At 37.5% G+C, this 25,164-nt stretch overlaps 1 protein-coding gene across 4 annotated transcripts in view; it reads right to left on the reverse strand.

Annotated features, from left to right (window-relative positions):
* The window catches only part of LOC121324252 (tyrosine-protein kinase Tec-like), a 47,487-nt gene extending 22,741 nt beyond the window's left edge, over positions 1-24,746 (reverse strand). The window contains exons 1-14 of one of the 4 annotated variants that reach the window (XM_041265956.1): positions 24,356-24,486; positions 23,648-23,837; positions 15,081-15,185; positions 14,806-14,887; positions 13,787-13,915; positions 13,592-13,641; positions 12,178-12,374; positions 9,292-9,357; positions 8,932-8,986; positions 8,398-8,477; positions 7,726-7,859; positions 4,437-4,511; positions 2,886-3,057; positions 991-1,207 (exon numbers count right to left, since the gene is read on the reverse strand). In XM_041265956.1, the coding sequence (XP_041121890.1) occupies positions 991-1,207; positions 2,886-3,057; positions 4,437-4,511; positions 7,726-7,859; positions 8,398-8,477; positions 8,932-8,986; positions 9,292-9,357; positions 12,178-12,374; positions 13,592-13,641; positions 13,787-13,915; positions 14,806-14,887; positions 15,081-15,185; positions 23,648-23,837; positions 24,356-24,396 (1,593 nt within the window). In that variant the 5' untranslated portion in view covers positions 24,397-24,486. Of the gene's footprint in view, positions 1-990; positions 1,208-2,885; positions 3,058-4,436; positions 4,512-7,725; positions 7,860-8,397; positions 8,478-8,931; positions 8,987-9,291; positions 9,358-12,177; positions 12,375-13,591; positions 13,642-13,786; positions 13,916-14,805; positions 14,888-15,080; positions 15,186-23,647; positions 23,866-24,355; positions 24,487-24,560 lie in introns of those variants that run through there. The other 3 variants (XM_041265941.1, XM_041265948.1, XM_041265931.1) reach the window with 3 other exon arrangements.
* Positions 24,747-25,164: the final 418 nt, after the last annotated feature.

A 25,164-nucleotide genomic window follows, 5' to 3' on the forward strand; every position in this document is an offset into this window, starting at 1 on the left:
ATCTGATCAGTCTCCTTCTTGCTCGGTCATCTAGTTTGGAGGAACGGCCTGATCTAGGCAGGGTCTTGGTGGTGCCATACACCTTCCACATCTTAATAATAGTCTTTACCATGTTCCAAGGGATACTCAAGGCCTTTGATATTTTTTTATACCCATCCCCTGATCTGTGTTTTCAACAAGTTTGTCTCAGAGTTCTTTTGAACGCGCCTTGGTGCTCATGGTTGAGTCTTTGCTTTGAAATACACTACACAGCAGAGTGAAACTATATGAACTGCTGAATTTATCCTGAAATCATGTGTATCACTACAATTTAATACAAGCGGAGGCCACTTAACTTGATGTGTGATTTTGAAGGTGATTGGTTACACCTGAGCTAATTTAGGATTGCTATTACAAGGGGGGGTGGACACTTATGCAACAAAGCTATTTCAGTTTTTTTTTTATTAATATTCTACAAATTTCTAGAATAGTTGTTTCACTTGAAAGTTGTTGGGTAGGATGTGTAGATAAAAGAAAAAAAAACTATTTTAATGCATTTTAATTCCAGGCTATAAGGCAACAAAGGTGAAAATTTTGAAAGGGGAAGTAGACTTTCTATAGGCACTGTATGTATTTACTGTTTTTACATGTTTCTTGATATTCTGCACTGTTTGGCTATCTGACACCCATCTAAGTTTATACCACTGAGATACTGAGAGTTAACAACAGTGACAATTATTAGATTTAATGGCTATTCTGGTATGTTTGTTTACAGTAGAGTTGAATGGAGCACATTCCTGTCAAGCCTCTCAAGGCAATGTACAAAGGAGTGTAGCATATACAGAGATCTGTCCAGCTTCTGTATTCCTTACATACATTACTACATTACAGACATAAAAATAAAAATAAAACATCAAAACTCGCTCACTAAGGTCTGGAGCACTTGCTTTCCAAACACTTTCTTAATTATGGTCAGTTTTGAAACTGAAATAAGAAAGAATGAATAATTACCAAGTCTCTGTGAATAAATCCATTTTGCTCAAGGCACTGCATGCCTTCACTCACATCTTGACAAATGCTTATCAGTGTCCCTTGGCTGAGATTTCCTCGCCTCTGTCTGATGTAGTTCAGCAGGCAGCCATGCTCCATGAACTCTGTCACGATGTATATTGGTTTCTGTTGTGTGCAGACACCGTACAGCTGGACTAATTTTGGATGTGACAATTTCCTGTTAAAACGCAAAAAAGTAATTTTGTGTTTGTGGCAACCTTTAAAACTTCATATTTGAGACCTACATTGTGAAATGAAGTTTACAACAAGCGTAATATATGGCAGAAATAGTATCTACAGATGATATGAACATGACATTAGCTCAAAACAAGCCAGGTTTATTCGCCTTGAATATATTGACAAACTTAATAACAGTCATTTTGTGCTTTTTTTATTAAAGCGTGTGTAAAAGCCACACAAATGGATTGCTCGTCCCTCAGTTCACTTTCTTGTTTTAGTTTAATGTGTCTCTTATTTTTCAGTATGTTCTTTTATTGTCAGTGTGAACATGTACCTCAATGCAGCAGTATTTGCAGTGCTATGCATCCTCTGCATCATCTGACCAACTTCTGCTATTTTTGATTTCTGTATACTTCAAAACATTCGTTTTCTTTTGAACATTCACAAACTGATATACGTTTTCTCCTCATTCCTCATCCACTAAAAATATTATAGCAAGCTAGTAGTTACTATGCCCAGCAATTGCCACAATAATCAGACTTTCATTGGCCAACATATTCAGGTGATGTCTTTGTGAATTGACAGAACCACGTTTGAATGTTATTTGTCCTCTGCCATCTAAACGTCTGCTGTATCCTAGGATACAGTGCAGGACTGCTTATTACAATGTCAGAGTCAAAATGAAACCGCATTTTAATCAAAATATTGTGTATATTTCCTAGAAAACAGTAGTGGGAAAATATTGAATAATAGACAAAAATCAGGTATAAATCAGTAAAAACCAACATCCAGTTTAAAAAAATTCTGTATTTTTTCAGTAAAATCCTGAATAAACCAGAAACGTGGAACACTATGCATTCAGTATGCACCTAAGAGCAATTTTAAACCAGATGCTCAATTTATTTCTTGGCCTTATTTATTGATGCATTTCCAAAATTCTCTTCTCTTAAGGAAACATAGCTATCTCACTGGGATCCTCATTATAATGTCACAGACCCCCAATACAATAGTTATGTATATTTAAAACAATCAATACAGTTAAACATGTCAGAAGGTGTTTATGTGCCAAGCAGCCAAACCACCTAACAGAATGCAAACAGTATTCTATGGAGGCATCACAAAACTTGCAGGCTAGGGCGGAGCAAAAGCCCTGCACATATGAGGAGGCAGAACAAAGCCCTGCTGATTAAATTTGCTGCTTTTTATTGTATTATGATTTCAAATGTATTATGGGGTACTCTATTATTATTTTAAAAGGAGATGTATTGTTTGGGAACTGGTGTTGTCATATGGTTTGAAAAGCCTGCAGCTTTTTCTGTTCTTGGTTGTGTGTTTGGAAGGAGGTGTTTGAGAGAGAGAGCGAGGAAGCATGAAAAAGAAAAAAGGGAGTCTGAAAACAAAAGTAAAACTAGTATTAGAGGATCAGTGAGGCAACTGCCCAGCAAGACCTCAATACTGTTTTGTTTTATGTGTGCAACGACTTGTTTTTTATAAGCTTTCATTTTGCTCTGTTAGCTGTGTTTTTTTTTTTTGTTAAATATTTGATTAATGTTTTAATAAAAATGCAGATGCAGCACACTTTCATACCCCTGTACTGCTTGTTTGTGGATTTATTTCCCTAGTCTGTCACATGTTCTGATTTTATATACAAAATCATGACGGTCTCTGCTACTCACATCATTACTTTGGCCTCCTCAATGAAGTCCTCTTCATACATGGCTCCTTCACGAATGGCTTTGATTGCCACCTTGTGCTGTGCCCTCCATTTCCCTAAGCGTACAACACCATACTGTCCACAGCCCAGCTCCTTCATGAAGGTCAGGTCAGAGGGGTTTATCTCCCATTTATCTGGAAACATTTGTATTCATCATTAGTTGTACTTTATTTGTCAAGCCTGATCATTTGTTTCCAGCATATTAGAGTATATTGTAAATGTTTATACCAGAAATTGATTTAGTAAAAAGTTATAACCTTTGACAACATAAGCTTTGTGAATTCACATGCCTTTTTAAAGTACTTTAAAATCGATAATATAATACCTAAAACTGGCAACTCATAACAGAAACTATAGGACAACGCTTCACAGCTGGAAACAAAAGCCTGTTTTATCCACCTCAGTGTTTAACACAAGAATAGATTCACAGAACAAGGGCCAGTATTGCTTGTACTGTGTGTGGAATTGTGAGATGTGGAAATTGGGACAACCTCTTTTGAGCACTTTTAGGACTGCTTTAAATGAATTAAGTTTCTTGATACTGTACATACATACATAATAGCCATTGTAGTGTGTACAGTAGCAACAGTTCCTTGTTCTGAAAGTCCTTTTCTGTATATAAATCACTTTCATTTGCACAGAATGCATTTCTCCAAAAATCCCTGCATGGCACCATTCCTTTGTTCTCATGTTAAACAAATAGTAGGACAGATTTCAGTGACATTTTTAAAGAAACCACTTTTTTATGGTTTACCTACACCACCCATTTCACAATAAGATCAAAGTGCTTGCAGTGAGACATATGGACATCCGTTTAATATAGTACAGTTATATAGGATGTTATTTTTTTAATGGCTGGCTACAATTCATGCACACATGCCAACAGTCCCTATATGGTCAGGACAGTCTCAATTTCCTAGCAAATGTCCTATGTCCCGATGCATAGGAAAAAAGTCTGAATAGTTATCCATAGAAAAAAATTCCTGCACAGCAGAGTTTGTGATAACCACATGCTGTGCTCATGCTCTTTGTGTGGCTGACACATCTGCTGATCACTAACTTATACAATGGTAAGAACACTTCATTATGTCTATTTTTACTGTCATGATGGTCATGTCGGGTTGAGTTGGGGGTGGGGGTAGGGGGGTACGTCTATTACATGACAATGAGTGTTTTTTGCATATGACTCCTCCCATGTGTATGATGCCCCCCCCCCTCGAGACGAGTATTCCGCTGAACAGTTTCCAAATGTTGACAAGTATGTTCATGCTATTCAAAATTAGCCAAAAACACAGGCATCAACTATCAAATTATAATCTTTCACTTAATAAAATTGAGTATATATGAAAGAATTAGTTATATGCAAAGTTTTTTTTTTTATTTCAGATGCAGTATTAATAATGATGTATTAAAAGCTGCCATTCCAAGACTACATGTTTATATTTGATATAATACAATCCGTAGGTTACACTGTGCGAGCCAATGGCTGGAATTAAAATACCCTGTTCATTACCATAGCTGAATCCTGCTGTTGTTGGTGCAGACATTCCTTTTTTGCCAACTGGGTATCGTAGCCTTGATACAAGACCTGCAAAAAAGAGATTTTATTGTTAAGATTTTATTGGGTTATTGAGGTCAAACAAAATAACGGTGCGTGTTTTGAAACTGTAGCAATGTCCAAAGAAATGATCTCCATGTAGCTCCACCAGAATGCATGTTGTCTGGATATACTCAACATATTGTATAACGTATTAGTGATGTATGCACATGCACAGTTTGATGATAATTACCTGCCCTTTAGCAGCTGTAGTACGAAGCTCATGGCAAAGTTCAACAAAATAAATATTTGTAGTAGGTGATTTCATCACTGCTTCTCTTGTTTTTATAGCTAATCTCTGCTGTTCTATTAGACAACTACTGTGGTATTTTGCCTCAGCAGCAATTAGGTCACATATCCCTGCAATGTGCACATTCAATTTGTAATCGAGAGTTGCAAGGCCATTTTGTAAATTGAAAGTGGAGTGTTGGCTTAAGGCTCAGTGTTTCAGGTAATGGAAGGAAAAGCTTACCCTAAAGGTATGAGGATCCACAAAGTGACATACCAGGCACTGTGGCGTACCCTGCTTCCATGTCTCTTACATTGGCCAGCAGGACCAGGAGCTTGTGCAATATCTTTCAAATACTTCTGAAAACATCGAGGCATTGCTTTCTACAGGCACCACCCAGCACTACCTTCGTGAGTTTGTGGACATTGAGTCTCAAGAGAATGTGAACTTTGCATTCTGGTGGCGCTACATGGAGATGATTTCTTTGGACATTGCTACAGTTTCAAAACAGGCACCATTGCTTTGTTTGACCTCAATAACCCAATAAAAAGTTTTGAAATTTCTTGTTTAGAAAAATAAATGTCATTCCTACGCATACAAAACATATTCTATTGAATGTCTAGATGTCAATAACCCCATAAAAAGCTTTGCAATTTCAACTCTAACTGATGTAGAACGAGAGAAATGGTTTGCCTCTTGCATTGATTTATAGGCCCTTTTTAGAAAATTCTGCCTGGATATATGTGCAATCATTTGTTTCTGAAGTCCTGGGTTTGTCAATTACAGATGATGTTTCTCTGTACGTGTTGATTATGCTTTGGATACCACACCTTGAAAATCAAGTGGTATCGTGCAAGCTATTTCGCTCAATGTTATTCCTTCTTTGAATGTCTCCTTCTTTATGCAAGTCAAGGTTGTTAATAGTAGAAAACACTAGTTTTTTTACACTTTGTGTAAACTGTTGATGCTCATAATGCATCAGAGTAGAAAAATGCAACATGTCTAAGACTTTTGCACATATATGTGTATATGTGTATATATATATAATATATATATAATATATATATATATATATATATATATATATATATATATATACAGTGCCTTGAAAAAGTATTCAGACCCCTGACCAATTCTCTCATATTACTGAATTACAAATGGTACATTGAAATTTCGTTCTGTTTGATATTTTATTTTTAAACACTGAAACTCAGAATCAATTATTGTAAGGTGACATTGGTTTTATGTTGGGAAATATTTTTAAGAAAAATAAAAAACTGAAATATCTTGCTTGCATAAGTATTCAACCCCCACACATTAATATTTGGTAGAGCCACCTTTTGCTGCAATAACAGCTTTAAGTCTTTTGGGGTAAGTATGTACCAGCTTTGCACACAGTGTCGGAGTGATTTTGGCTCATTCTTCTTGGCAGATTTGCTCCAGGTTGGTTTGGTTGGACGACGCTTGTGGACCGCAATTTTCAAATAGTGCCACAGATTCTCAATGGGATTGAGATCAGGACTTTGACTGGGCCACTGTAGGACATTCACCTTTTTGTTCTTGAGCCACTCCAATGTTGCTTTGGCCTTGTGCTTGGGATCATTGTCCTGCTGAAAGGTGAATTTCCTCCCAAGCTTCAGTTTTTTAGCGGACTGAAGCAGATTCTCTTGCAGTATTTTCCTGTATTTTGCTCCATCCATTCTTCCTTCAATTGTAACAAGATGCCCAGTCCCTGCTGATGAGAAGCATCCCCACAGCATGATGCTGCCACCACCATACTTCACTGTAGGGATGGTGTGTCTTGAGGCATGGGCAGTGTTAGGTTTGCGCCACACATAGCGCTTTGAGTTTTGGCCAAAAAGCTCTATCTTGGTCTCATCTGACCACAAAACCTTTTCCCACATCGCAGCTGGGTCACTCTCATGCTTTCTGGCAAACTCCAGACGTGCTTTCAGATGGTACTTTTTGAGTAACGGCTTCTTTCTTGCCACCCTCCCATACAGGCCAGTGTTATGCAGAGCTCTTGATATGGTTGACTGGTGCACCATTACTCCACTCCCAGCCACTGAACTCTGTAGCTCCTTCAAAGTGATTGTTGGCCTCTCTGTGGCTTCTCTCACAAGTCTCCTTCATGTTTGAGCGCTGAGTTTTGAGGGACGGCCTTTTCTTGGCAGTGCCTGGGTGGTGTGATGCAGCTTCCACTTCCTGATTATTGATCCAACTGTGCTCACTGGGATATCCAAACACTTGGATATTATTTTGTACCCTTTCCCTAATCTATGCATTTGTATTACTTTATCTCTAACTTCTGTAGAATGCTCTTTGGTCTTCATTTTCCTTCAGATTCACAGCCTTACCAATGATCCTTCAACAGTGGGGTTTTTATCCAGAAAATGTGACAGCAACTTTAATGGTTCACAGGTGGAGGCCAATGGTAAGGTAACTGTGTCCTCGTTAGGGCAATTTCTTTCATCGGTGCAAACTGGGAGCTTCCACAGCACAGGGGTTGAATACTTATGCAAGCAAGATATTTCAGTTTTTTATTTTTCTTAAAATATTTCCCAACATAAAACCAATGTCACCTTACAATAATTGATTCTGAGTTTCAGTGTTTAAAAATAAAATATCAAACAGAACGAAATTTCAATGTACCATTTGTAATTCAGTAATATGAGAGAATTGGTCAGGGGTCTGAATACTTTTGCAAGGCACTGTGTATGTATGTATGTATGTGTGTGTGTATATATATATATATATATATATATATATATATATATATATATATATATATATATACATACAATGATATGCTATTTAGCAATGAGTAAGACCTTTATGGAGAAGGTTAATTACTTTTTATAATGCAAAGATGCTATATGAAACTCATGCCCTGTCATTGTTGCTGTTTTAAGATGCCATGGTTCAAAAGAGTGTTCTAGTTAGTAGACATTTACCAAGAGACAGTACATGGAATACCTGCTGCATTGTGCTGGTGGTATTGAATGAGTTCTGGGATAGAGTTGAAGTGATGTTTTTCTGCCAAGTAAAACTGCTTGGGGAATGTTTGGGTTTCTTTTATATGGTAATGTCGCACTTGAGATGTGCCCTCACTGGAAAAAAAAAAGAATTTCATCTGAAAGACTTGCTACAACTTTATAATAATATAATTCTAAATATGATTAATAGAATGATGCTCAATGCACTTCAGCAGTGTTTCTGTACTTATGCCAAGGTTTTTGTCACAACTTGCTGAATTCTAGGAATGTTCTGAAAACTAACCAGAATCTTGTTAATACACCCCATTGTACTTAGGATAAAATACAAAAACCCATTATAAACTGTCATGTACTGTATAAGCATTAAGACTTGTGGACCATGACTCGCAAGAAAACAGAATGTGCAGGAATGTATGCAAATTCACACAAACTAATGATAAGGCTTTGTCAGTCATAGACAGTAATAAGTTACGTTGACAGATGACATGACAGATGTGCTGTGTGTCACAAACATTTTGAGTACCAACAGAATCATACACGCTTTACAACAGCAATGGGTAAAACATGTTTTGATCTGGAAAATCCTGGTAAACTAAGTGCAGACTAAACAAACTAAAAACTGTACAGAGTATTGTGCATCGCTGCTACTCACCTTCCAGACTTAGTGTAAAGGGACACTGTATATGTTCCAGGTTGGCTTGAATTCCTCACCATGAAACCTCCTTCTTTGTCCTGGAATACAAATGTGATGATTAGATGACCGGTGTGCGTGCTGTTGTGTATGCAAAGTATTCTTCTTCTTGTTTAGATTCACATATTCATCACATCCTGGTGCCCTAGCGAACTCTGTGGCCTCGATAGAACTCTCAGAGTCATGCTTAAATGTGGTACACAAGAGTGTAACTATGAGCCTGCCCCCCTGCAAATCTATTTAGAAAATAATGTGGCATTTCTTACATCCACTAGGGGTAGAGTGTTGCAGGGAGTTACTCATTAAGGGAAATATTTTCCTGTTAAAACATTGTGGCAAAGTGGGGTATTCTTTGACACACTTCAGGACTTCACTGAGGTTTTTTTTAATTCCTCAGGAAAAGGCATCTTGAGCCGCATGCATCTGACATTAATGCTTAAATATTTGCCCAATCCACAATCATTCAAAGCACGAATACACAGCAAAAACACCTACCTCAGTTTTGAGCTGCTGTTCTGCTTTATTTCGGTTTAAAATTTTGCAATACCATCTAAAAATAATAAAAGAACAGGTTGAAAATATATGCTTTGTTCACTTCTTTTAAATGTAGGTCATTTGCTCAGTTTGGTACAAAACTGTGGCCAGCCTTCATGGCCTTAAAGAACCATGACCTCAAAAACAAACACCTACCACTGTTCAAGCTATAATTATGCAGCTGTCTACTGCTGTTCAACCACAAATATGTGCAAGTTTAAGAATTTCTTTAGCATTAACCCTCTATGGTACATATTTGAATGTGTATATTTATGCTCCTTAGATCAAGGTCAATAAGCAAGAACTGTGAGTCATACTTACGGATACTGATCAAGGTTATTTGATTTCTTCTCTGTTACGTAATTGCTAGGAATGTATCCTTCCTGTCTAAATACAAAAATGTAAAAAATATATAATAATTACATACTTCATACTTGTATTTTTAACGACAGGGAATGAACAATTTCTGAAAGGAATGATTAAACATTGTGACTGTTTATTACAGCCACACTATATGTCAGCTCTTTAAGTGAACTATTCTGAGATGCGGAATAAAGCCTTGTTCAATATCTGTAAATAACAGTATTTCAAAGAGGAAGCCACTTGATGGTGAAACACTTCCTGCTATGTCGTCTGTTAGAATTAAATTTGTAAAAATAAAAATAGCAAAACACAACATTAATAATGGAAACTGGTGGTTTGGGGCAGTGTTAGCATCGAATACCTTCTGTTATCACATCCATTTACACATTAATGACTTTTTAAGTGCTAATGACTGACACAGAGGTCTCTAACTGGCAGATAATGAACTACAGGCTGTTGAACGGAAGGAATGAGAGCACAGAGAGTACTAGTGTGTGGGCATGTTTTGTACTTGCGGCAGCATGTAACCTTGACATTTGCATTATTTCTTACACAGTACCTGAGTCTACTGTACTTAGTTGTGTAATTTTCAAATAGATTGGCAGAGTTTTTTTTTTTTTTTAATTAAACAAAATGGTGTTTCATTCAGTTTTCAGAGCAGTTTTCTTTTCTTTAAAGAATATATATGAAATGTTCCTTTTTTCATCTTAAATATGATCCCATTCAAAGGACTTGTTGCATAACATTTTAAAATGACTGATACTATCAGTGGTATAATTAATTAATAAATATATTATAAGGAGGCTGTGTGGTTTCATAGTGGACCACCATCACAAAGCGCTTTACAAGATGCGCTTTGTGATGGTGGTCCACTATAAAATGCGCAATATAAAGATTATTTATTTATTAGGGCTGACTTTCGGTTTTAACTGATAAAAACCAATTAAACACCCCTGATACAAAAAAATGAAATCAGTGTATAGCTAATAAACACAGGAAAAACACTGGAAATGGTAAATCAATTCACGTTGACTTGCCCCCTTTCCCTCTGGGATAAAAAACAAAACAAAAAATGTTCACAGTGCAGTTGAGCAATATCCCTCCTTCCTGACTTGTATCTCATACTGCTTCCTTCTGAACATTTAAAACACAGCCCAGCTACTGAGTGGCAGCAGATTCCTACATTTCTATTGGTGAATTGTAACACACTTGCAAGCAGCGATCCACATAAGCTGCCTACCTGACGTTTTTACCCATTAAAAAATCCTAAATACTCGCTAAATTTAAATTTAATGTGGAAAAATACCCATAGCAATTTTACTGCACAGCTTGTCTGTTTCCCTTAAAACTTCCACTAACTACATCTCCCAGAATACAATGTCTTCAGTTACTAGACAGACAAGCTGTGCACCACAATTGCTATGCATAATTTTATGCATTACATTTAAATTTAGTAAGTATTTTGGATTTTTTAATATGTAAAATGGCAAGTATGCAGCTTATCTGGATCGCTGCTGCCAATAACTGTACTGTACCATTCAAATTTTCTACAATATTGTAAGAAAAGTCAGTCGCATACCACCCATGTCTGCCCGGGTGTGGACTATCGGTATCAAACGGTAGAAATGCCCAGCTGTGCCGTGCCGCTCATGTGTGTCCCAGGCTTAAAGAGTGAGCAATCACAGAGTGACAAATCCCCCACAAGTATTAATTCTGTTAATTACCCTGACTGTTGGAGTAAACAACAATTTCTGGAATACAAGGTGAAATATAAACAGCTGAGAGGTATTTTATGTTCTGTCATCAAGACAGTACCAATGGTGTAAAGGTGTTACACAAGCCCCCCCCCCCCCCCCCCCCCCCTTCCCATTTGGAAGCACCCCAAAACTTCAACAGCATAAAAAACATTTTAAATATTTAATCTATATAGACCTTTTATGATGTGTAATCTAAAAATAATTGACAGTAAAACTGTGTTATGTTTTCATTGTACAAATCACTAATGTAGATGGCATGTAGAAACTTCACACAATCCCTAGCTCTGGCTGAATGTGGAAAAACTATTATTGGGGGATTTTAGATATTCACTGAGGCGGAGAGGTGCTTCTGTAGAAAAAGATGTCTCTGGCCTATTAAACAACACATACTACTCATGAAAACAAAAATGCTCGTGGAGCATGTCTTTGCCAAAAAAAATCTTAAAAACAAATGTTTTTCAAGGAAACAGACAATAGCTTGCACATGCCAAGTAATTTAAAAGCTGAGGTATTAGTTATTTTACAGGCACATAGCTTATTAGGTGTTGTCTGGGTGTACTATTGTACATGATTACATGATACACTGGATATCAAATAAAACAACAAAGAAAATGAAGAAAAAAATGACAAAAGTTTCTTTGAAAGGGTTATATTTTTCTAAATTTTGGTTTAACTAAAACAAGGAAAGGACAATTGGCACAAGAAAAAAACAAACATCACAAGCAGCTCAAAATATATCTTAAATTTGTTATGATAAAAAGCCCTGCCATTTTACAGGACGATACACTATTGCTTTTCTCGAGCTGACAAGTTGTGATTGGCCGATTCGGCAGTTGCGGGTACAGGAATGGACTACAGATAAACTGGTTGCGGTATTTGTGTGGATTGTTTTTAAATTTGATTCACAGTTGATGCTGTGATGTACTGGTGGGCATCTATTGTCTGATAGAAGCCTGCTAGAGCTGTAAGCTGATTGGCTGATGGAACTGAATCCTTTTCTAATAAAATATAATCCTTGGAAAACCCAGCTGTACCTCAGTACCGTGCAACATACACTGGTATTTAGATAGATGTACAGATAACTTACCCATATTTATCCCGTGCTTTGTACCAGTGTACATCACATTTGAGAATGATTAGATATTCTTCACCCTGAACCAAGTTTAAGTCATGAGTTTCCACAGCCTCAAAGTCATACATGGCTATGACAACTTTCTCCTTTTCTTCTTCACTGTCCTCTGTATGATCTTCTGTGGGAGGTGGAGGTGGAGGCAGCCGGCGGGGCTGGAGAAACAACATTCTTGTTTCAAAACCAAAAGCTATAGTGACAGGTTATATCGACTATAACATAGCAATCCTAAATAATGTATGGCTAGGATTATTTTTATTTATTTTTTTTAATGTAGGATTTTTTAATGTAATTATGAATAATACACGGTGTTTGTATTTCTGGCATATTTTAAAAATGTGTTCTTGCACAGTGCATAGTTTTCAATAGAATTTTAGTTCTTGACAGTTGTCGTCCTGGGTGCCCATGTGGGAGGAGCCATAGATCAGACAGCCAGAGCAACAGGAGCTACCGTGCCTCTCTCAACCGTTTGTTAGGGAGGTGCTGTCAGAGCCAGAATGACTGAGCCTCCCTGATTGGCTGGAGGGTGTCTTCTGAGGAGCTTCTGACCATAAGATGACACTGAAATTCAAGAACCACCTCTTCCGCATTTGGCCTGCTGCCACTGGACAAATGTAAACAAACCAAGAATGGAGCGTGGATACTTTGACTCTGGGAAGAGCAGCTCAACAAAACAAAGTAAGCCTATTTCACCCTGATAGTGTTGCAACTGGGGATGGTTAAACAGTGTAGAGCTAGGGATAGTTTAGGGGATCGCTCCCAAATCAATTTACAGAGGGTGTGCTTGTGTAGAGTTCCTGGTGCGGAACCCTCCTACATAGCGAAGGTAGCGCACGACCGTAATATGGTCAACTTTATTTTTTTAGCTGTATTTTGTAAAGTATTTTGTTTTGCATTTTTGTTTTGTTTCTCTGGAAACCACTGTGTGTGTTATCTGCAAATCACAAACCACTGCAACTGCGTCTTTGTAAATAATAAAGCCTGGACGCCAGTGCAGTGTTTCAGTGTCAAACCCTCAGTGTCGCTCTCGTTCTCTCAGTGGATACCCACACATGACAGTACACCTTGCTACAGATGCATATCTCAGAAACAGTACTTGAATAATTGCAATAAGAACCACTCACATATATTGCAATCATAGAAAAGTTAGGGGTAAGTACAAATAAATCTCAGAAAATTACATTTTAAGCTTCTTACTCTCCAAGAGTCATTAATTCACTTTTAGAGACTTTGATTGTCTTACCCTTGGTATAGAAAGGGCCCTGTTTTAGTATCTAAATAATAGTAGTATTTGTACCCACCACTAATTAGGTCAAATATATGGTGCCAAGCAACAGTATGAAAACTTGCAGCAGGTAAAATTCAAGATTACCTTTTCTAAAGTCTCAGAATTCGGTGTTGGAGGAAGAGGCTTTCTTGAAACTGAAAAAAATAAATACATTTTAAAATAAAAAGACATATATTGGGGTAATTATTATACTGTAGATTCAACCACTGAACCACATAGACGGAAAAGTTATGAAAGCCCTTCAAGAAACAAATAAACATCTTGGAAAAATATACTTACTGTCCCCGAACAGGTTGTACTCTTCACAGCCGGGTGCTAGTTTTTCTGCTTGTCTACAGCAGAGCCAGACTCCTTCATTCCAGAACTGGGGGTGGAATTTGGCAACTATAATGGAATTATTCCTTATTTCTGCAAAAATGAATTGTAAAATTATTTATTAAATAGGAACTGACAAAATCCTGGGCTTCATCTAAGGGGAAGGGCAGCTATCCTGCCCCCTGCCCATGGCTTCCCTACAGTCAGGCTTTCCACTATCAGAAAACTAAATTACGGAGTACCTTGAAAGGTCACGCCCAAGGCTAAAGATGTAATGAAAATATGTATAATGTAGTGTTTGTTGACTAAGCTTTAATAAATATTGTTCTTTACCGCACAAGTTTTCCTGACTGAACTGCTATTACTACAGATCTGGCCATTTACAAGACCAGGAAGCACAAGATCGCCGGGGAGGGTCTCAGGACCCTGGTCCGATCACGTATTAATTTGGACAAACCCATGCAGAGTTCACTAGTGAAATCCTGACCTTTATTGACGAGTGGGCTCTGAATGGAGTGCTATGCACTATTTCTGTTGCTTCAATTATACACATGAACATTTAACTTGTAGTCCATTTTAAACTGGTTTGTCATATTTAATTAAATATATGACCTTGTTAGCACCCTCTGTGTAAGGGTGTAAAACAGAATCTTTTTTTCAGCTGTCACTTGATGGCTGGTCTAGTCCATCACAACAGATGTTTAAATAGGACTACTACTGCTACTACTACTACTAATAATAATAATAATAATAATAATAATAATAATAATAATAATAATAATAATAATAATAATAATAAATAACCTTCTATAGTGCAGTTATATATTTAACAGACTTCTCCATTATCATTTCTAAAAATTGCAGGATGTCAATGCAATTAAAGTAAAACATTAGTGATGTTTGAAATAAAAAAACAAATCTTCAATATACTGAAACAACATTTACAATCCAAAACAACAATATAAAATGGTATGAGCATGTACCTTCTTTGAGATTCTGGACCCATGCACTTCTGCTGTCATTATTTGGGGCAAAAATATATAAGGTATTGGCATCATACACAACCTAGAAGAGAAAAGTTATTCATGAGGGAGCAATATCAAACTGTAAATTGGCCTAAAGGTATTTCTTGAATGTTTCTAAAATGTTTTCTAAACCGCTGGTAGATATATTTTACAAATTGATAAAATCAGTCAATGTCCCAGCTGAATGCAAATGTGGTACTGACACAATATGTATAAATTCACTCAACACTTACTTGAAATGGATATTTGTTTTGACATGGAATAATCCCCCCATCGTTCTTCACAATCTCAGCACACTTGATTTTTTGTATATCAACAGATCCCTTTTTGGACTTCTTCTGTAGAAAAAAAATATACGATACAATAGTAGAAGATACTGTAGAGTAATATTGGACCTCAATGTGTGATAGAGGCCAAACAATAGCGTGTGGTTGCACGGCATCGACATTTGGTGGCTCTTGATAGTAACCATGTTATATTAAGCCTCATTGTCTTCTACTGTAGGTGTGTTAAAAACATTAAAGAACCCCCAGATTCATGCAAACTGCATAGGGAACTACACTATTGAAAACTAAATATTGCATAATTACTTAAAAATATTAAGAAAAGATTAATAATAATAACTTAATGTGTCCTTTCATTGGCTGACAAATGTGTTTATGTCCAAGAATGTTTACAATCCAAATCACAAAACAAAGAAAAAAACATGTATCACAACGCTACCTATATTTTTTATAATAATACACTACCAGCTCAAAATAGGTTTTTGCTATAGTTAATTTCTCTTTCAGTTCAAACACGTAACCTGAAAATAAAATAGGGCTACTCATTCTTTTAAGTGAATTGTATGTGAATTTTAAAACACAGCTGAACATAGAAAAAACACAGAAATAACCACAGTTCAAATTTCCCCAGAAATTGTTCCTCTTGTCTTCCACGTTTCACTTTTGATTCCCCTGTGCTTCACTTCATTGCTGGTTTAACCAGCATGATGACAATTTAAAACATGCAACCATCTCAGGCGTAAAGCCTGTTGAATTGACAAGCCTGAGTGATACGTGTTGGGCGTGCAGGTGGAGAAATGTCAGTGCATGCAACCTGCAGTTATTAATTCATGTCACACACAAGGCACTACAGTCTGAAAAGGCCTCGCTCTCCACAGCAGCTAATGTAGTTACTAGAACGGCCACGAACTTTGGAAAATATGAAAAATGAAAACATATGGAATGGCGTCTGGGTAGATATCCTGCAATATACTGAACATGTAAGAATAATGATTGAGGGGGGACAAGATGAACCCTTTCAACAACCAAGGAAGACCTTAACACTAGAACAGCCGCTTTTAAAGGCATACCTAGAAAAACCATGACCAGTCCATTTGACCGGCTGTGACAGAGAGCAAATTAATCCAAGTCAATAATCTCCTTCCCGAACCTGTGAGGGCACGGTATAACAGGAGCTGTATGGTTTGGCAGATCATTCTAGGGTCAGTCCAGGCAAGGGGTGGAGTCACAATGCCAGAAATCATCACCCTAATGTGGTACCCGATGTGTCAGTCATGGATTGGAAGATACATGATTGAACTAGCTATTGCAGGGGGCATGACTAAAGGTATTGCAGGGGATGTGGCCAAGCAATCTGTTCCTTTTTGTTATGGTTGCACGCGAACGGACCAAAAATGTATAAACGTGAGTGATGTATTTTGATGTGTGTTTATTTATAATTGTTTGACAGCTAAACACCTGGGAGCTGTCGTTGTCAAGCCAGCATTAACCCTGGATTACAACTACTGCACCAGTCACTGTACACTGTGTATTCACCACCAGGTGAGCACCGTGAAGGACGTGGAGCCGTGCCTGGACATTGCCTTTGTTTATTATTATTTTGGGACTGAAACCCTGTATTATTTCTCTGAGCAAACTACACATTGGTGTGTAGTTGCCAACTGAAATAATGTAAATAAGTATCAAAAAAATGTAAACAAATGGGTTTACATTGTCTACATAACAAAGCGCATATATGCAACTGAACTATACATTTATACACAGACATACTATACTTGAAATGACATGAACAAATAAACATTTGAACAGAATGGGCTTCATTTACAATTGTTTACAAAGTCTAAATGCTGGCACAAATCACACAGATCCTGCGCTTTTCAAAATATGCAGTGCACTTACTGTCTTTGCACATTTGGCACAGCTATCAACAGTAACCCAGGCTTCTGGCACCAAATGCTCCACAGCCATATACTAGTGCAATGAAAGCTTCTAATTCCTTCAAGGGCATTGACCAGGGATCATCTCATAGTTGTCACTGAGCTTCTGCTTCAGTGTAACATTGTATGTGGTGAAGTGTATGCATGTCAGTCAATAGGCAAAGAGCACACAATGCACTGTCAGCAATGTTGCATTTTGCATATGCCGTGGGCTCTGGAACTTCCCTCAAAATATTACGTTCACCGCTTCTACCTGCAGCTTCAACACCAGGATTTATACAGTGCAATCATTACCAGCCTCTTGAGTGGGAGGTGGTGCTGGCGCTACCGCTGGAGAAGCAGCTGCCTCTGGTGAAGTAGTGGCTAGATCAGGTGCAGGGGCTGATGCAGGTGAAGTGGCTGGCATCCTTGCAGGGGCTGCCACAGGATTGCTTCTTCTCCCATGGGATCGCCTGAGCCGTCTGTGTCATGGCTGCTGGAAGATTCATCTTCGCAAACCCAGTCTGCTTCAGAGTCAGATTCCTCATTGTCCATCTCTGCTGCATCAGAATTGCGGTTTGGTAAAATTTGCAGTAATTTCAAACCTGCATCTCCTCAATGAGCCTCATTAATTTCCACGCAAACGCTACAATATTATTATATATACTTTGTTCTTGTTGTTATTGATGAAACAGTATATCAGTAGTCCATACGAGTTCAACAATTATCTGTGCTGTCCGCTGCAATTTTTTTTTTTTTCTTTTTCATGTTTTCACATTTTTAAAACAAATCTTGCTCAATGAATTTGCTCAAGCCTAGTGTTGTCGGTAGACAGTAGCAGTGGTACAGCTACGCTAATTTAATACATATTTTGGTACAAATTTGAGTTTTTTATTCTTCAGCGGTACAGCTGCTTAAACACTAGAATTGCCACAGCAGTCATTTTGACGGTTTGAGGTTTTCAAATTTAAATTACTCTGCGTTTCTGAAAGTTATGCGTTGTTCGTTTATGATTTTTCCTAAATATGTGTATTAAATACCCTGATGCTGTTTGAACGGCAGGATCGCGAAAATAAGAAAGCTATAATCCCGCCCACCTAGAACGGCCAAAGCAGTTATTTTGACTGCCTTTTACAATACATGTTTTTTTTTTATTATTTTGAATATAACCTAATAGAATCCTATCAATTCCTCGGAGAACTGGCTGTCTACATGACCATATATAGTCTGCCGTCATATAGCATTACTATTTTACACTGACAGGCACTAGGTTGCAACTCAAAATGGCTCAAAGAAGACGCATGACCACTGAAGAAGCGATTGATATGTTTACCGTTTTGTCCAAAGATGATTCTGATGCAAGGAATGTGAGTGATCACGACAGCGATGAATCCTGGATTTGTAATACAGGCAGTTCCACCAGTGAAAGCGAAGAAGGTGCCACTGAAGTGTTATGACCACAAAGAGGGCTCCCCAGGTGCAGAAGAGGTCGTGGCAGAAGCAGCAGTCCTGGGGAATCCTCTGCAGTGCCAGCCGCTTTGCCTGTATCATCTCCTGCAGCAGCTACAAGAGTGCCAGCCATGCCAACCGCTTCACCTGCAGCTGTATCAAGTTCAGCGACTCCAGCTGCATCGCCAACACGAATAGGCATTCAGGAGACTGGGAAGGATGGCACCATTTGGGAAATTATAAATCGTGGTGTTGAAGCTGTGGGAAGGTGGGCTGTAGACAATGTTTTGACTGAAACTTCAGGCCCTAGCCTTACGCAAAACGCAACATTGATAGCACTCTCTGTGCTTTTCATTTATTAATCGATATGTGAATGCTACACCACATTCAACACTGTGCTTTAGCAGGGGTACATAGGATACAAAATGCTGACTGGCAAAAGAGTGGAAGAAAAAAAAAAACATCTGCGCAAAACTGGCATCCACAGCTCTACTACAGTACAATTTTGAAACACAACTACAGTGCTAAGTTAACTGTTTACAAGTGCAAGCCAAGAAAGAGTGTAATTATTCTCAGCTCCATTCATACGTCAAAGAAAAAAAATGGAGACTGTGGATTTCTACAATGACACAATGTACGAAGTGGGCATTTTAAACCAGATGGCAGGTCAGTGCACAGTGAAAGCCGGTTCTCGCCGGTGGCCAGTTGTTGTATTTTACAATGTGCTGAACCTGGCAGCCATCAATTCCTTCGTTTTGTGCAAGGAATGCACTGGGGAAAATATCAGTAGGAGAGATTTCATCTTGAAGCTAGCCACAGAGCTTCGGCAGAAACATTTTGATCGGAAAACTGCAAAGCAGCAGACTGCTACACCTCAACCTGGATTCAGTGCTGCACCGAGTGACACATGCAGAAGAAAAGAATGCCAGGTAGCTAAATAAAATAAAAAATAAAACCTCTGATATCTGTGCCCAGTGTGAAAGTGCAGTATGTGGTAAATGCACAAGAAAAGCTGAGAAGCGTTACTCTGTGGATTGTGCTACTTAGGGTTCTACTTGAAGTCTTTTTCTCTGAAGGCACATTCACGTTACACAATGAAAATTGAGTTATTTTCTTTTTTTATGTTACTTTTAGTGTGAAAAGATGATTTGCCCATCCCTTAAAGTAATACAATGTTTTAGACACACGCTTTGTATAGCGCATGGAATGTGTATGGTATGTGTGTGCTACGTCACATAAACATTGAATGTGGACAGTATCGGCTTTCTAAGCTGCATGGAAACCCAGTCAGTGAGACACTTAGAAGCAGGCTCCATTAAGTAATAACATTTTCATTGATCTTTTATCTTGCTCTTCATTTCATGAATCTTGTTACTACCATGGATCTTTTGTTTGTGACACTGCAATGGTACCTAAAATAAATAACATTGGCAAATCTGCATGGTTCATTACACAGTTGTTTTTTGCCTTATATTAGTGTATGAATTTACACTTGCCAGGCCCTATATTCGATTAACCATGGGTCAGTTCATGTAAAAAGAACACTGCTATATCACTTCCCTTCTGATAAAACTGTAACCCGACAACACAGTTTGACCCAACCATGTGATAAACAATGGAAAATAAGGGTGTGGTTCCATTAAATTTCATTATTTAACCTTCGTAGTGGTGTTCATGCATTTTTTTCCAAGTATGAACAATTTACTTTGTGTGAAAAGGTTTTTGTGCTGTGTATCTTTTGTTTTCCCATATCAGGAGATAATGCTGGACGAACTCACACATGCATACCCTTTCAAAACCATTTAAATATACGTTATTATGCAAACACAGCTCTACTAGCTACAGAAAGACCAATAATACAATGAACAATGCAGTAGGCAAATATGCTATTATAAAACATAACAATGAAGATAACACAAGGGAATCTGATAATAAAATAACATGCTGGAAACATTCCAGGTAGACGTGATTATTTGCAATTTTCCAACTGCCTCTTGCCGTAGTATATAAGCCGAGTTATGGTATAGCATAGCTACTCATACTGCATTTCTAGCATTACAAAAAAATTAAAGCAAATCAAAGTCAACAACACTGTATGTATGTAGAATTGTAATTTCTATCATGAGCTGCCACAGACAACATGCTGAGTTGCTGCTTCTGTTTCAAGGGAAAGGACCAGATTTTTTTCTTTCATTGATGGGCAGAGACAAAGTCGCAGCATGGTAATTTGAAGAAACATGTGGGTCTGAGGTCTCTTAGTAGTGCTGCCTCAGGGGTTTGCATTTGGGGTTCTTCCTGGTGCTACATAACTATGCAGAGTACCATAGGTTTGCTCTTGGGGTTATTTTATGAACATGAAAGTCTGCACCTGGTGGAAGGAACTTCCAGGGGGAATATACAGTTAGTGGACCATGTCTGCAGGCAGCTTTAGGGGGTTGAAGATATTGTTTGTCAAATAACAGCAGTAGGGCACACTGTTTACTGTGTATCAGGGTTAACATAAAAAAAAATTAAAAAAAATCATATAAATACAGAAACACCTCTTCACAAGTGATGCATATTACAAAAAAAAGTGAATGTAAGAAGTACCTATTGTCTATAACAAAGGACCTGTGTTTGCTTTATTACCATCCTTATTTGTATGATACCCTGTGAACAGGCTGACTATAGGGGTGACATCAGGCCAGGAAATGAAGACACACAGCTTGGGCAAAACTGCTGATGAAACTGAGGCGCAATGGCCCTCAGCTCTTTTATTAAATAAAATAAAAAGGTTAACCTCTCTCTTCCATTCCTTCTACCTAAACACCCAACCCAGAATGAGTGACTTGTGCGTCTATATATACAGCTGTGCCGGGATTCAATTACTAATTAATTATTCACTTGAATCCCAGCACGTGAACTAATTTGTGCAATTCCCATGCTCACATACTATTACATATTTTATCTGCACGTGAAGTTACTGTCCAATCCCTGTGCCTAAATACAACTATATATTTTAAAATCACACATGCTACACAGACCCAGTTATATCCCACGCACCACTATATCCACATATAATAGACAACATGAAACACAAAGATACGCACAGGGGCAGTGCACACTGTCACTCACCCTCACGCACAGGGTCTTACACAAGCCGTTGATAACCCATTAAGATAATATAACTGGGGTTCACATACATGATAACCTTTTATCTGGCTAAATCAGGAACACATTGTGCAACAGTGGTTTCCAGATACTATACCATCAAAATAGCACACAGAGTCAGAGAAAAATAATACATTGTATGAACAAATGCATGCTTAAGAGTTTGATATTCATGTTGTTGTTGACAACAGTCTGGAACAGTTTCATGAATAGCATTAATATCCAACATTCAGAAGAACAATTTCAGATATTATCCCTATTATGAAATACAAGTATGTTTAAACCAATAAAGTTCGGTTTAAACCAATAAAACATCCCGATACTAAAAATAATTAAATTGGTGTATAGTCAATAAACACTGGAAAAATAGTAGAAATAGTTACTCAAGTCACATTGCCCACCCCTTTCCCATTAAAATAAAAAAAAAAAAACCTTTTCCCAGTGCAGCTGGGCAATGTCCCTCCTTCCTGACTTGTATCTATCATTGATTCGTTCTGACTACTTTAATCCCGCTCCAACTATTGAGTGGGACTACAATCCTATTGGAGGCTCTGCTTGCGAGATTTAAAACAAGATTACAATTAGGAATGGAGGCTTGTTTGCAGGATTTAAAGCTGTATTACAGTTAACATACAGATGATTTAAAACAGAATTGCAAACTGTGGCAAAATGTAAAAAAAAAAAAAATTTATTTTGTACCGAATATAAAAAATGCTTTCTTATAACTGGAGTTTTTGTTTTTGTTGTTTTTTTAAAGTAACAGCATTAGGAAATGGGCCCCAGTTTGTTACTCTTAATTGTTGGTGGGTTGTCCCTGTTTTTGTGTTTAGCCTCTAGTGCAGTAACATCTATCTCCCAAAAGTATCATTTATACAAGCTATAATGGTTCAGTTTACCAATGTTAAAAACAGAATGCAAGAATTATGCTGTATTGTTGTGGCAGTTTGGATAACTGAGAGGGAGTGAATCAAGGGCAAAGGGCAGTCGGTATTGCTAAAAGACTAATCCTAAAAGACAAAGGACTGGATGTTCTATGATAAAACGTTTCTTTCTGTCATGGGCAATAGCGATAGTTTGTTTAGCAATGCATACACTTAAATGATAAGAATTAGATGAATACAGTTGCTTGCAAGAGTGATCCAGTATCCAATACATTTATCATTTATTGAACCCAGTTCTTGTGGTACAGTATATAGCAATGTCACTGCATAACCTTTACAAGAAACCATCCTTATATTTAGCTCTCTTGTACATAATGCTTGTATCACCACTATGGAACCAATGCTGCTCTCTCTACTCTGTAACAAAGTTCACTGTGAAATACACAACGTTTAAAAGGTAAACACTAACTTACATATTATAAAACATATAAACAAATAACAAATGCCAATTCCATCTGGAGGATCAGATCAGGATTCAGGATTCATAAAAAGATGTTGAAAATTTAACAGCAGTTCTTAAATGTCCGGTAAGCACAAGAAAGCACATGGTCTGCTATGATGCTACAGTATGTATTCAACATAAACTATTCAGAAAGAATTTAACATTGAAGTTCAAATATAATACAAAACTTGTGTCTGGCTGTTAAAAAGGGGGGGGGGTTTGTTCGCTTCTCTGGCAGCACCAACAGATCCCTTTCAGACCTACTTCTATGGACATTTGCAGATGTCAATATCTTACAATATGATCCCCAAACTCCACACCATTTCCTGGTTTCAAATCATTTGTGACAGGAAATGAAAGCTGAATGCAGTTCACTGAAAAACCAAATAGATAAAAATGCAAGACCACCAGAATGGAACCACAGCACAATGACTATTGTAAGTTTTATGTTGAACAGCAGAAATGTTTAACATGTACACCGTTGAAAAACTGTAAAAGATGTATTTGCAATAAATGTCTTTACAGTTACATAAAACAATGCATATTTTCTTAATGTAACTTTTTAAAAGTTACAATGCTACATTCCCCAAAATGTTACTTTTAACGACAGCTGTTTACCTCTGCTCTGCCTTCGTAGTATGTTAACCTCGTCTTGGTCAACACAAACAGCCTCTCCTTGTAATTGAGTGGAGAGGTTTTTTTCTTTTGCTGTGAGCGCTTTATCAAAGTCTCTTCTAGGATCGGATCGTTATTCATCTCGTCCTCCTGCGCACTGTCCCGCCTGCCATTGAACATCCAGTCAGGAAAACTAGGAACAGGCAAGAATAAAAAAAAAACTGCGCCAATTATTATGTTTCAAGAAGAAGAAGAAGAAGAAGAAGAAGAAGAAGAAGAAGAAGAAGAAGAAGAAGAAGAAGAAGAGACTTATTTCTTCTTGGACCTCAACCAGCAAGTCTTATGAACCAGAACAACTAGCTGAACCAGCGCTTACCAACACATACATACATCGCTAGAATTGCCTGTCAAATTAAAGAAAATATCTGTTTATTTCCTACAATAAATACGGTAAATTATATTTGTTTCACCCCAGCACGAGAAATAGAATAGTCTACTTTTACTTTCGACGCTCTACAGTACACATTTTACAGCACGTACTTCACACTGTTTCATACAGATAATGTAAGCTTTTTTACAAGGTGAGAAAAATATGTACATATGTAGACACATAAGTTTCTCAAAAACGTTGTCTGTGTTGTCCCAAATAGGTTACATTATATTATATTGTAAAAGCAAAAACGTCCAGTCAACCAAAAAGGGCGCACACACCTGCCAATTGAAACTAATCTGCGGCTGCGATTCCAGTTCATACTCCCGAAATTATATTTTGCTTTTCATAAATACATTTTCTCCAGCAGGAAAGAAAGAAAGGCATGTTTTTTTAGTCGTTGGAACGTATCCCATATGAAACACCGAGTTAATAGTTTCCTTCAAAGAAGTTAACCATTAACAAGTGCGTGGTTTATTTTTTTACCTGCGGTTTGTTTTATTCCTTGTTTCCCTGGCAGGGGCAAGCCTGGAGTGGAGTCTCGAGTCAAAGAACACTTCCTTTTTTTCACTCTGTGATGTATGCTGCTGACTTTCTCACTTGTCGTGATACGGAAACACCAGTCAATATTAACAACTGGTGCAGTCGCTAAAAACGAACATACACACGCACACACACAAGTTTGAGGAAGTTAAGCTATAACACTACTGCTGTCTGTGAAATTTCCTGTTGCAGAATATGCTTATATGTTTTGCTTGTTCAAAAAGAAATCGATTTTTACCCCTTGTGGGCGATTTATTTTCTCTCTCAGTCTGCAGTATAATAACGTATTCTTTGTGATGTTATTGACTCGGTTATTTCAGTCGTACAAATCTCGTAGCCTATATTTAAAGTAAAGTTTAAGCGTATGTTGGCCTCCTTTGTTTTAAGCTGTTAAAAATAAATAAATAAATACATAAAAAAAACAGCCTTGTATTGACAGTGCCAGGCAGATACTGCTTTTCTTTTCTTTTCTTTTCTTTTTTTTTTCTAACATTCTGTCATGGTTTATTGGCCAGACAATGTACTAGATTGTAGATTAAAAGATTTG

The sequence above is a fragment of the Polyodon spathula genome, chromosome 1, assembly GCF_017654505.1.
Source record: "Polyodon spathula isolate WHYD16114869_AA chromosome 1, ASM1765450v1, whole genome shotgun sequence".
Lineage (NCBI taxonomy): Eukaryota > Metazoa > Chordata > Actinopteri > Acipenseriformes > Polyodontidae > Polyodon > Polyodon spathula.